The 13,107-nt window shown below is 47.9% G+C and overlaps 5 protein-coding genes across 5 annotated transcripts; 1 reads left to right on the top strand and 4 right to left on the bottom strand.

Moving 5' to 3' along the window:
- Positions 1-68: 68 nt before the first annotated feature.
- Positions 69-1,064, top strand: N7516_005296 (RTA1 domain-containing protein; the record flags this gene model as incomplete). Its single annotated transcript, XM_057218016.1, has 3 exons — positions 69-222; positions 285-527; positions 613-1,064. 3 exons carry the CDS (start codon positions 69-71, stop codon positions 1,062-1,064), a joined length of 849 nt encoding a protein of 282 aa, XP_057079899.1.
- Positions 1,065-1,289: 225 nt separating this feature from the next.
- On the bottom strand, positions 1,290-4,658 carry N7516_005295 (ankyrin repeat protein; the record flags this gene model as incomplete). The annotated part of the gene is made up of 1 exon (XM_057218015.1): positions 1,290-4,658. One exon carries the CDS (start codon positions 4,656-4,658, stop codon positions 1,290-1,292), a length of 3,369 nt encoding a protein of 1,122 aa, XP_057079898.1.
- Positions 4,659-5,521: 863 nt separating this feature from the next.
- On the bottom strand, positions 5,522-6,067 carry N7516_005294 (uncharacterized protein; the record flags this gene model as incomplete). The annotated part of the gene is made up of 2 exons (XM_057218014.1): positions 5,522-5,886; positions 5,926-6,067. The coding sequence occupies 2 exons, from the start codon at positions 6,065-6,067 to the stop codon at positions 5,522-5,524; spliced, it is 507 nt and encodes a 168-aa protein (XP_057079897.1).
- A 249-nt stretch (positions 6,068-6,316) lies between these two features.
- On the bottom strand, positions 6,317-7,816 carry N7516_005293 (uncharacterized protein; the record flags this gene model as incomplete). Its single annotated transcript, XM_057218013.1, has 2 exons — positions 6,317-7,135; positions 7,463-7,816. 2 exons carry the CDS (start codon positions 7,814-7,816, stop codon positions 6,317-6,319), a joined length of 1,173 nt encoding a protein of 390 aa, XP_057079896.1.
- Positions 7,817-9,308: 1,492 nt separating this feature from the next.
- On the bottom strand, positions 9,309-12,037 carry N7516_005292 (uncharacterized protein; the record flags this gene model as incomplete). Its single annotated transcript, XM_057218012.1, has 2 exons — positions 9,309-11,417; positions 11,489-12,037. 2 exons carry the CDS (start codon positions 12,035-12,037, stop codon positions 9,309-9,311), a joined length of 2,658 nt encoding a protein of 885 aa, XP_057079895.1.
- Between the last annotated feature and the right edge of the window lie 1,070 nt (positions 12,038-13,107).

The raw sequence follows: 13,107 nt of genomic DNA, 5'->3' as shown, positions 1-13,107 counted from the left end.
CAAACGTGTATCCCAACTAGGATAAATGAACTCAAATTCTTCAACCTTCTAACTCATCCCATTTCAAGATGGCTGAGCAACATAATATCTATGGGTACAACCCCTCTCTTCCCGCCGCTGTCATCTTTATCATTCTCTTCAGCGCTTCAACCGCTCACCACGGCTATCAACTCACGAAGTCACGATGCTGGTACTTCATCCCATTCGTCATCGGGGGAATCTGTACGTGAAGCTACTTGTTTGGCTTTTTAACCTTACAACTAACTCTCCCTTAACTCATACAGTCCAGGTCATAGGATACATCTGCCGAGCCGCGTCGCATGACAACTTCTATGGAATCCCGCTGTACGCCATGCAGACACTCTTTATCCTGCTCGCGCCGCCGCTATACGCGGCCTCTATCTACATGGTCCTCGGCCGCACAGTCACCTACCTTCAGGCTGAGAACCTCAGCATGGTGCCCATCAAGTGGATGACCAAGATATTTGTGACAGGAGATGTGTTTTCCTTCTTCTTGCAATGTGCTGGTAAGTAAATCACTTGTCATCAAATCAGACAACAGACCAGCTACGGTCTGAGAACAATGAAAGCTAACCATATCTTTCATTTCAGGCGGCGGTCTCATGTCCACAGGAGGCAATATGCGTGAAGCAGGTTCGAACATAACTATCGGTGGCCTGGTCGTCCAACTCCTCTTCTTCGGCTTCTTCGTGATCGTCACGACGGTCTTCCACTTCCGCATCTCCCGTCAACCGACTTCCAAATCGCAGTTAGATCGCGACCAGACCCGCGGTGATGGCTGGAGACAGCGCAATTGGTTCACAATCCTTGTTGGATTGTACATCGCCAGCTTCCTGATTCTCGTGCGGTCTATTTTCCGCTTGGTCGAATACAAAGAGGGTTACGATGGGTACACCATGACGCACGAGGTGTTCATGTACATATTTGATGGGCTGTTGATGCTTATCACCATGCTCGTTATGAATGTGTGCCACCCCGCTAAGGTCATAGGGAATGGGAAAGAGGCAAGCAGGGAGTATTCAGATGTGGTGCAGCTAAGCTAGACGGCGAATACTGTAGCTTCTAGGGCTGACGCAGTTTGCTACTAAAGATCTTTTTTAATTATCGTCAAAACTTCTTCAGTTCTCACCAGAACCTCAATTACTTTTAATGCTATGTAGAAGACGGGTATATCGAACTTTTGCCCAAAGATCGAAACAACAAAATGGCCAAGACAAAATGACCAGCTATAAGACAAAAGTTCCAATCATTATATGCCATAAATCGTATCATCGTGATCTGTAGTCCATACTAGACCGCAGATCGTAACTTTTCCGCACAGTGCCATTGCCCAATCCACCAACGTATAGATCAGGCCTCCTCGACGTCCCCGTGCCACGTGTAGAAACAGGCAGCAGATTGCCGCCATATCCAACATCGATACTCCTTCTCATCCGCGACAAACTTATAATTTTCTCCGTCTCCAAAGCCTGGAGCGTTTCCTCGCCCCGTTCACTCTTTGCAGACAGCTTCGCCCGATTAGACAACCAGCGTCGACTACCCAAGCGGAAAAACCCACCAATATCATCAACCGTGAGAGCGACCCAGACAAGTGGGATGGAGATTGCAAAGCCAATACCAAAGGTATACTTTGCCACATAGCCGAGATTCAAATTTTCGAATTCTTTCAGATTGATCGTGAATATGGAGGCGATGAACGACAACGGCAGGAAGACAATAGTGACAATAGTGAAGACCATAATTGTCTTGCTTTGCCGGGTTGTACCCGCAGCCTGATCACGCGCAAAGCGGGCTTCGAATGCATTGGCATGTTTCTGTTTGAGATCCAGCAGATCCGTGATGGAGTGATAGATACGCTCGGCCTGTTTGTCCATTCGGTCAATGTCCTTCAGGTGCATGTCGATCATGCGCTGCTGGTCTTTGAACCGTTTCTTGACCTCGAATTGGGACCGGTGCTGGCCTTGGTACGTCTCGCAGACGACTTCTTGGAAGTCGAGCAACACGTTGTTCTGGTGTTCCAGAACCGTCCGGATCATGTTCAGCTCGTCTCGGATGTCCTTTGTCTCGGCTAAGAGATTGGTTTCCTGTCCGATGTCCAGGAGCCGGTCAACGAATAGTGGCTGGCCGTCCTCGTCGCAGTAGCTGCTGCTTTCGTCTGTCCCATCGCCGGACTTTGGCGGAGAGCTGAAGGAGCCGTTCAGCTTTCGGTGGCTTTTCAGCCAGTCTGATGCTTGTCCGGAGGCGTGATTGAATTGGTTAAAGAGCACGGTCTCTTTGTCCGTAGCGATACCGATGGATGACTCGAACATATCGAGGAACTGGTACTCCTCATCGCCTAAGCGATGTCGATCGAAGACCCCGGAGCATCGATTGGTGATTATCATGGCTAGATCATAGACGGACTTGACAGGGTCTCGGGTTTTGGAATTGATATCCTCAATAATCCCATCCAGCACGTTAAGCGGGTCATTCTTGGGCTGATCCCATCTCTGCGGGAAGGCCGTTACAATCAGATTCGTGCCCAGAACCCACATCCACAGTTGATCCACCATGAATATCTTGGGGTCTGCCTCCATTCCGGGGCTTTTTGTTTGGTGGCGGTACACCACTTGATCCAGATCACGACTCTTGGTATCGATGTTCGGATAGAAGAACTGGTCCAGTGTTCGGCGGACATGGAGAGAGGTCGTTGAGGATGATAGATGTGCGTCGATGAGCATTTCGTCCCGTGTGCGCATTCTCTTTATCTCATTGGATACGAAGTCCAGCGTTTCCGCTCGTGAGATTGCATCCTGCATCTTTTGTCTGCGCTCCGTGGTCTCAAAGTGTAGATACGGCATGAACACGCAGACGTTACATGCAGAAACCAGAGGGTGAGGATCTTTGCAAAGATTTGAAGACAGTGGTGATGACCTCGCCTGTTTCTCGCTCTGACCCCAAGGTGACTTCCCTTTTGTCTCCTGCTTGGGAGTTCCCGGTGTACTGCCTGACTTGCCACGCTTCTGGTTGTTTTTACTCTTTTTCCCATGTAGGCCTGTCCCTTCATCGTGGAAGTAGGAATCCACCTTGTCAGGCTTACCGCCTGTGCCTTTTTGCTTGCGGGCAGCGTTTTCCATAACCTTCACCTGCACATTTTCGGACACAGGCTCCTCCGAAGAATCATCTTCATGTCGCCGCAGCAGCGTGCGTGGTGTATTCTGACACAACGGCCGCATAAAATGCGAGTGAGTCCTTTGACCCCGATGCTGATAGTTGAAGGACTTCTCCAGCCCCTTGAACCCATCAACATCATGAGCACCCTCCTCAATAAAAGACTTGGTGAGTAGAGCTTCCACCCACGCCATATTGTTCGCCGGTAAGTGAATCCACCGGAATTCACTCCCACGACTATCAGCTGGTAAAGTGGTAACAGCCTGTTTCCTAGGATTCTCCCGGTCCCTCCCATAAAGTAGATTAAACACCGACATGCGCTTAACCCGATTCTCATTATGAAAGTTCCCAAAATCAACAACAGTAGCATCGAACGCCGCACAAGCATCCTTAACATCATCGGAAAGACTCTCAACATTGTTAAACGGCGCAAGCAACAACACAATATCCTTTCTCTTGAACTGCGCCGCGCGCAAAAAGGGCGTACTTCCAAAATTATCCCTGACCCTCCTCTTCAGCTCCGGCCTCTCAAGAAGACACTCCACAACCTCTTTATGGCCTCCCTGCGCAGCAAGATGCAGCGGCGTAATACCATTCAATAGCTGAGCATTGATATGCGCCCCTTCACTGACCAGAATCCGCACAATCTCCTCGCATCCTTTATCACAGGCATTATGAAGCGGCGTCCAACCACCATCACTAGCAGCATTAACCGCCGCCTTGTGCGCAAGCAGCAACTGCACAATATCCGCCCGGTCATGAGCAGTAGCAATATGCAACGCGGTCTTCCCACGCAACTCAACAGCATCGATCTCCGCCGGCATCCGCGCCATCTCCCCCTCACCAACATTCCTCGTCAACAACATCTCCACCAACCTCCAGTTCCCAGACGCACAAGCCCAATGCAACGGCGTACGTCCAAGCTCATCTTGACCCTCAATACCATCAACAAGACACTCCGTCCTCAACAACAACCCCACAACCTCATCCCCCCACCCCCACCGACAATCCTTATCAGCGGCAAGGTTATGCAATGCATTCCTCCGGCGCAGATCTCGTTTATTCACGTCCGCGCCGCGCATAATGAGCAAGTGCAGGATATCAGCATGGTTCTTCCATGCGGCAGTCATGAGCGCCGTTCGACCTTCTTTATCAGCGGAGTCTGGACTTGCGCCATGGTCGAGGAGGAGACGGACGATTTCGTAGTGGTCGCGCTCTACGGCGCGGAGGAGTGGTGAGGCTCGGTTGGAGGGGACGTCTGTTTTTGCGCCGAGGGTGAGGAGGTATTCTGTTGCTGCGACGCAGGCTCGTTCGGCGCTGCGCATTAATCCAATGCGGAGGAAATTGTCGGTTAATTGGTTGTACTCGCTGGCGAGGGTTATTGTCTGTTTGAGGGAGTCGATGTCGTTTGATTCTGCGGCGCGGAGGAGTCGCGGCTCCAGGCGCTCGTGGCTGTCGCTCGTTATGCTGGAGCGCGAGGGTGGCATGGTGGGTAGAATAAGGGAAGATGCGATTATTAATGATTGAAGTAGGTATATATTGTTGTGTATAGTGTGTCGTTAATTCATTGTCGGCGGTTTTTTGCTGAGGCTCTTCCGACTTTGTTTTCCTCCCTCCCGATAAGGTGAAGTACTTTGGGATGGGGTTAGGAGGAATTGAATAAAGCTAGACTTGAATAATCAAGCTTAAACGAGTCTGGAAGAGATCTACGGGCGTGAAGGCCCTTTCTTTCCTTAGCCCCTAATCCTGTGGGGATTCTGTAACCGACGGTGTTAAAAGGAAATGAGGCTGTGTGGCTGATCCCTCTCGTATTGCCTGCTTTGGTGGGTTTAGCCTCGGTATATGCATGGTTTCACCATTTGACGAATGCATTTTTGATTGGGAGAGACGAAGAGCGTTTTGTACGGAGTATGTTGTAAAGCGCAGGTAAATCCAGGATATGGCAACCTTGAAAGGTCCAATACCCATACTACTCGACCCAACGCACGGTCCAACTCCAGGTGGGTTGAATGCAAAAACGTACCTTTCTAATGGAACACACATACAAAAGGTACCTCAAAATTACTCAATTATAGGGAGGTGAGAGGTGATTTAATATTCAGAATTTACCGTTAAAATCTATAGCTTTCGTCTCTAAACTATTTTTGCTATTATCTAAAAGTGGAAAAATTAAGAAATCCCATTTTTAGTTCGAGTTATACTAAATAGATTATATAAACGTACACTATATCAATTTGATACAAAAACAATGATGTGGTGAGATATATAAATGCTAGTTTTCAAGTACCTTTTATATGTATATCATGTAGAAAAGGTACCTAAAATCACATCTCTCTAATTAACTAACTATTCATCTATACACGCTTTCATCCAGCGCAGACTCCACTTGTTCACTGGAAAGTGCACAATGTCCTATCCCATCACATTCAGGCATTTCAACCCCCCATTTCAACGGAAGTGTACCAGCTGTCTTATCAATCGCACTGTTTTCCCCATTCGACAAAGAAGGGTGACAAGCAGCAGCAATAGCTAAACTACAACTTCCCGCCACTGGCATGCCGGACTTCAATCGTTTAAATGCCATCAAGATAAGACAAGCCATCATGGCGACCCCGACAGAAACCGTACTCACAATTGCAGCCGGTGAATACCCACACGTGGTGGTATCGTTCGCAGGCTCCCGAGTCAGCCCAACCCCGTACGACTTAACGCTCACTAGATAAAAACTCTGGGATATAAGCCAGTGCAAAATACCTGAAAAGGCTAGAAGGGGAAGTGAGTATCGGTATGGAAGAGATAGGAAGTATGTGCTTCGCTGAGACCCCTGGGAAAGCGTGGAAACCCGGAGACCCTTCCGTTTGAAGGCGTAGTAGCTCCATTCATTGGCGAGCGCCATGATTGTGTAGATACCATTAGATGAAAAGTATAGTATCGAGAACACAAGCTGAGGGGTATTGGCTATGATGGTGTTTGCCACTAGAGAGGAAGGTAAATTGGGTATCAAGGTTGCGGCATTCGGCTCTCCGAGGCCAGTGGTCCAGGTCTCAGCACCTCCTAAGATCACTCCCGGAACGAGAAAGGAAATGCAGATGATGATGGAAATGGAATATCTAAAGTGGTGGGTTAGGCCAAAGAATCAAGGGGGTTATAGCGGCTTCACATACGATACCAGACAAATTACCCATCGGCGAGTAGATACGGGTGATCCCCATCGTCTTGGCTTTGCATCAAATCGTAGGTCCTTGTTGACTGGTTTGATCACCACATCACGCGAAAGTAGACATTGTCCTCTTGTGGTATTATCGGGTACTTTGATAAAGGAGGCAATGGCATCCCCTGTGGTCAAAATGGGAGTCTCAACCATAGTGATGGTAATCCAACATAGGATGACGATTTTGATGATGTTCGAAATAATGACCACAATAACCAACGGAAGGCTGTACTCAACAGTACATCTTTCCGGGACGCTTTCGCTCAGGCAATACTTGACTTTGAGATTCGTGGAGTGGACTAGATAGTTCTTCATAGCCCCCTCCTCAAGGGTTACGCCTTGAAGCGTTCCCAATACCACCCAGTTGTCTGGGTCTGCAAGCAGCTGCGATATAAAGCCTGTGCAGCTTTGGTCCGAGATATCAAGGTTGTATGCAGCGCATATCCAGGGATAGGGGTCGGTTAAAGGTGTATTATAGTTGTAGTTCGTGAGGTTGCCGAAATCATTAATAGATGAATTAAAATCTTCCGTAACAAGGAGCAAGCTGGCATAATTCGTCTGAAACCCATTTGCATATTTGGTAATACACTCGCGATTGTTGAAGTGCTTAAGCTCCCCGTTCGTGCCCTTCTTTAGAAGTCTTGAAAACGCCATATCATGCGGGTCTTGATTAGGGAGTGTCGTATTATTTATATTGAAGTCAGAGAAGGGCTTGTTTCCCACAAGCACATCGTACTCGTAGACTGACAGGGACTGGAATATGGCAGAGTTATACCTAGGGGAAGAAAGATAAGACATTGCATCCACTAGGCATCTTGTGAATACCTACCTAGGTAGGTAACATCGGAGACTTACATAAGATGGAAAGGGAGCGATGAAAAAGCCAGACAGATCCAAAGAAAGAGTTTTATATAGGGAATATGTCTCAGATTCCGCGTGCTTTGCACGCCAATATCTAGCCACTTCCCTCTGGAGTGGGCATGATCAATGTCCCCCCTTGTTGGGGCACAGAGACATTGCTATACTTCGTAGATCTTATTAGCCCTATGATTTCTAAATTCCAATGATTTAGTGACTGACCATGCCGTAGTTACTCGCACCTAACAGAACAGTTCCTAGAATATTGATCACCAAGTGAATCCCGGTACTAATCTGTTTTGATTTCTCGCAGTCCCCAGTGAAGAGGACGGCTTGATCACCCTGCAGTCCATGATGGTTGATCGCCCAGAGTATAAAACCAACGTTGAATAGCAACACCACAAAGGCTGAGATCGACCCTAGATAAAGCGCCATTTTCCAATTTTCTGTTGTTTTGTTCCCGAGCAATGGGCACTTCAACTTTGACAATAACTGTGACCATGTTTTTAGCTTGTCCGATATGAGCGGCTCATCTTCCGTCTGCGATGATTTCTGTAGCTCCATGGGTTTCGCCATAATTAAAATGCAAGTTTCGGTTTACAGAAGAAAGAATAGTGAATCTTTTGCTTATAACAACGTATAACAGAGGCTGGGATGCACCGTAATATAATGCTCAGCCTCCAGGGCTGTGTGATTGTCGATCTTCTATCCCCGCTTCCGATAATATTGCGGGCGTGTTTTGGGGCCAAAAATTGTTGCAGCAACATCTTTTCTCCTATACAAACTATAGGGATAAAATCTATGCTAACATTCGTTAACTTCCTTCTGACTTCTTGCAATTAATGCAACATGTGGTGCTTGTTGCAAATCATATAAAGCGAAACGCGAACAATAATGAGTTTAACATCTATAAGAGAAAGGTATATGATTATATTAACGAGAATTGTGTTAATATATATAGGGGCTGAGGCCTCTAACCCTGCATAGCTCCAAGATATGACATACGAAGCACCTAATTACTTGGTAAAATAGCTATATAAGTTTGAAGCGAAACGAGGCTATGGGTGCCCCGACCCAAAATGGGTTCTGCTGAAGTCTAGATCTGCCCTATGAATAGATCTACCGTCCCTAGCATCGAGAGAGCAAGCGACTATATGTCTCGAGTTCTATCTCGCTTCTAAATAGACAGGATGCGATCCCTATCTATGATAGAGGAGGCCTAGTGCATTCAACCAATGGGTTTAATCGAGGATGTCTAAAATATCCGGTTAGGGCTATAACTCATGGTGTAAGTAAGATCCACCTCCTGTCTGTCGCTCTAGCGGTTGACGAGTTCTTGGGTGTATAGTTTATTCAGTTATAGGATTCTATAAGCACCCTAATTTCTAATAGCCGTCAAAAGCCAATACTCAGTGAGCCTGACTCTGGGCGCCCTCATTAAAGCGGCGCATCTGGAATAAGAAATCAAGTACGCATACGGAGTAGGGAGCTAGGTAGTAAATATGTTAGATTAAACAAAAGAAATCAAGAACCCGGTAACTCAGCCCGAACCATGGATCCGGAACAACTGAATAGCACAGGAACAAGAACTACAAATACAGTAAATATATACCCTCATACACAGAATTGTAGACATTAGAATCTATATTTCTATCGCGCAGCTTCCGGCTTCACAAACTACAGGAAACAGGGGGGAAATCCGAGGTGAAGAGAGAAGAAAAGCAGAAAGAAAAATTAAAATGACAAGGTGAATAGAAAAAGAAAAGGCCCCCTCCTCTGGAGATGCTGATGCCCATATGCCGATAATTATGATATGCTCTCCATGCATGCTGCCCCCCGATGAATTAAAAAGTTTTTGCTTTTCGCTTTTGCTTCCCTGTGCATCACACCGATCCAGCCCAGTAGTTCGTGTCACCAAATGCGCCTATCAACAGAAAAAAAAAATGAAACGGTCAATGAGTACGGAAATCAGAGTCACAAAACTAGTTCGTGTCCTGAATATGCAGGCCGTATTCGGAGTGTCATAGAATCTAATCATGGAGAAAAGACACAAGACAATGAATGGTATTTAGTGCTTCTTTTTGTCCTTCTTCGGGACTTCCTTGAGAATATCATCGAAACTCATGTTGGGGTTGAATCGACTGATCGGACGTGTGGGAGGCTCGATAGGGGCAATGCCAGCGGGAAGAGGCAAGGCTTCCAATCCAGGGTAGAATGAGTGGCGATGCTCGGATCGTTGGGCAGCGGCAGGCGAGCGGGTTCGTGGAATGGCCGGAGGGGGCGGGGTGAGCCCACCGGGGACCATCATGGGGTTCGGGTAAGGTTCCGAAGAAGATCCAGCCGACGATTGCTGGCCCTGGTAAGGTGATGATATAGAAGACTCCTCATCATCGTAGGCGGCGTCTTCTACCATCGGTGGATCGAGAAGAGCGCCCGCCTCGGCCCACTGCTCGGCCACTTGCCAGCAATGACTGCGGCGGTATACACCTTCCACTCCATTAATGACTACGTCAGATGGCAAGCTAACCACACCAGCACCACCCGCAACTCCAAACCAGCTGCGAGCGGTCTTAGTGTCGTTATGGATCCAGGGAGCACCGCCGCGTGGGGCAATGCAGAGGAAATACTCCACGCCCTCATTGAAGTGGACATCAGGGACATCAACTACCAGCATGGGGAGGGCTTGAATGACAGCGTATAGGAAGATCCACTGGCCACATCGGAGATCGGTAATGTCATTAACATTCTTGCCGTGCGCGGAGCGACGCTCGAATTGCATGAAGCTCTCAATGAAAGTAGTGGGCCGCATGGCTTCCCGGGTATAAGATCCCATCAGGACAGCATTAATATCGGAGTTCTTAAGCTTCTTAGCGCTCTGCTTGGCCTCCTTCTTGGCGTCCAGCGGTTTCCGATGCAAGGGCTGCAGCGAAGGCAGCTGTGGAATGTCGAATGGAATAGGCGGAAGAACCGGCGGTGTGCTGCGGTCATACTCGGAGAGGACCTGCCGCAAGGCGCGAACGGTCATTTGCTTTGGATCAGATGATTCTACTGAGTCACTGCCTGCGCCCGAAGTATCAATTGTACGCGTCGTCAGGGACGTGCGGTCAACCATCAAATCATAGAGATCGGTGAAATCGTGGTACAAATCCAAAAGGAGAAGACGGTTCAGGCCGTTCTCCTCGAACTCGTTCTTCTTTGATCGAGCCTTGGGCGGCCACGAGCCGTACTTCTGTCGGTAGTACTGGATCGTAAAGCGGCGGAATTCGTGGAATCCCGTCTTCCAATTCTTGAAGCGCACCACCTTGCTTTCCTGGGAGGTAGTCGAGTTGGCGACACCAGAGAAAACAGAAGGGAAGTCGAAATCTTCCAGCTTGCCATAAAGACCGCGAATACGGGTGTCGAGATCAATGAACGCGCGCTCCATGCGTTTCTGCGTAATGGGGTGGATGAAGGTATATTTAGGGCTCCGCAGTTGCTTTAGCTCATCCAGCTTTCCAACACCATGAACGAAACCTTCAACATAAAGCGGATAGTAGCGCAGGCGCTCACCCAAGACGATGGCTTCGATCGTCTTCTCCCTGCTTCGACGGACATCTGCAAGGCGCAATTCTTCGCAGTAGTTGCTGAAACTGGAGGTGGCAGTCTCACCGAAGTTGGACGCATCCAGGTTGGAGAATTCAAACCGGGCCAAAAGGACCGCCACGTCCATGAAAATAGAGAAAAGGGTGGAGGATTTGGGTGAGGCAATTAAAGACTGGCCGAGCAGGAATGCGAAAAGGTTGCGGAACAAAAGAAGAGTCTCTGTGTCCTCCGGGGTAAGCCTGGCTTGCGGGTTGGACACATCGCAGTTCAGCGGAATGGGGAGATAAAGATGGAGTTCCGGTGCCTCCTCGGGCGTATCTTCGAAGGCCATTCTTTGGCTGCCGGCACTGTCGTCATCGATGTCGTTTTCGACCTGACCATCCACCGGTGACATGGGCGGAGAGACTGGGTTGAGTGATAATGTGCGGGCTGCCTGCTCGAGGCCGGTCTTGCCATCGTTGCCGCGGGCTAAATAGGTGAGAGAGGGGGATTCGGCGAATATAGTGGAATCGACCTTGAAAGATGGGGCGCGGCCGGCATTCTGAGGGAACATATAGACATAAGTGTCACCTTGCTCGTTCCACAGTTCCTGGATCTGGAAAGTAACAAAAAAAAACGATTAACTTTGAACACCTCAAAACGAATGGAGTTTGTGTGTATGCATACCTGTTCTCCTCTGGATAGTGGGCCCAGATCATAAAGAACCTTCTGGTCCAGTCCAGCGATCCAAGCAGCGGGAAGCATAGGAGTTTGTCGTTTATCGATTGAGCTGGCGCGCGAACGACCCGGCATCCAACTTCTGCGCTTCGATGACGGTGTGCTAGGGCGGGAATCCGGGGTCGATCCAGGGATAGCCAGCCCTGCAGAGCTGGATGGCCTGCTCATGTCGCGACCTCTGCTCTGGGGACGGCCAACGGGCGAACTCGGCGCGCTGTTGGCCAGATCTTGGTTCACCGCCAGCAGTGAAGGTGGCGGGGGTAGGCTCTCCATGTCAAGGTTATCGGGCATTGTTCTGGGCTCGGAAGAGAAGATGGCATTCGGTGTCGAGACATGACGAGTGGGCTTTGAGCTGCTTTGGCGTCGTTTGTCGATGGGATTTTCTGCTGAATTCAAAACTGGCGAACTGATGGACGAGGATTGGGAGTCCCGATCTTTGGATCCCAGTGAGAACAGAGACGAGATCCGCTTCGCCGACTTAACGGGAGCCGACAACATCTTGGGTGGTAGTGATGTTGGGGGGGGGGTGGATAATTTGGAGGAAGACGACCTGTAGAGAAGTTTAAGCCCGCATGGGAGCCTTAGAGGAATGAAGTGTGTACTTGGCAGGTGATCGGAGGCGGAGGTTTAGGGGGTTGTGGAATGGATCGGCAGGAGGGATTGCAAGAATGACAGGAAACCTGATACCCTTTTCAACTTCCACAAGGGAATGGATGAGGCTGAGCTGAGATCCAAACAAAAAAAAAAGGGAAAGAGAAATACAAGGGGAGAAAGGTCAGGAGAAGTAATTTGATAAAAATAAAATATATGATTTATTTCTATTTTACTTCTATTATTTTTACTCTTTAATAATATTTTACAATATAATACATTCAATAATCATATATTACAGAGACAGACAGAGAGAGAAAAAAAAAAAAGACGGAGCACATTTGACCCGGTTTATTGCCAATAATAGAACGACCTAAGTATGAGATGAGTGGTTCCCTGGCTGTGCATGTCTTGGATGTGGACCCCAATTAAATACAGGAGAGAGATATACGGAGTATATCTCAATCAATATAGATATCAAAGGATATAGGCAATCATATTAACAATTCCTTTGTCTAGTGTGAGGAAAAAGGTCGGAGAAATATATATAGCACAGTTATAATTGTGAATTTTGTGAATGTTACCTAATTAGGTACCTAGGTAGGTATGTGTTAACACACTAAATTGAACATTCGAAGTAGAAAACTAACATAGTTACCCCGTACCTTACTCCAACATGCCTAACATCACCCAATAAAAACCCATGTATAAAACACGACCATGCCGCTGCCATCCGACATATCCTGTCAACTGATGTCCGAATTGGGGAAATACAAGTTCATACTAGCCCGGTATTGCCAAGGCACCTTTTTATGACGTGCCTTGATACTCTATATATATAGAGTTATATATATATATATCCATCCCTCTCTCTCCATGACACCCAGGTACTTTGTGCATGTAAACTTGAGATAAATGTACTTAAAATATACCTCAAAATATGCTCGAACCAAACTCCAATATCTGTATATATAGAT

The sequence above is a fragment of the Penicillium verrucosum genome (assembly GCF_028828655.1).
Source record: "Penicillium verrucosum strain IBT 35672 chromosome Unknown utg000001l_segment0_segment0, whole genome shotgun sequence".
Lineage (NCBI taxonomy): Eukaryota > Fungi > Ascomycota > Eurotiomycetes > Eurotiales > Aspergillaceae > Penicillium > Penicillium verrucosum.
The sequence above is the reverse complement of the archived record's forward strand: the minus strand, read 5'-3'. Positions and strand labels throughout refer to the sequence as shown.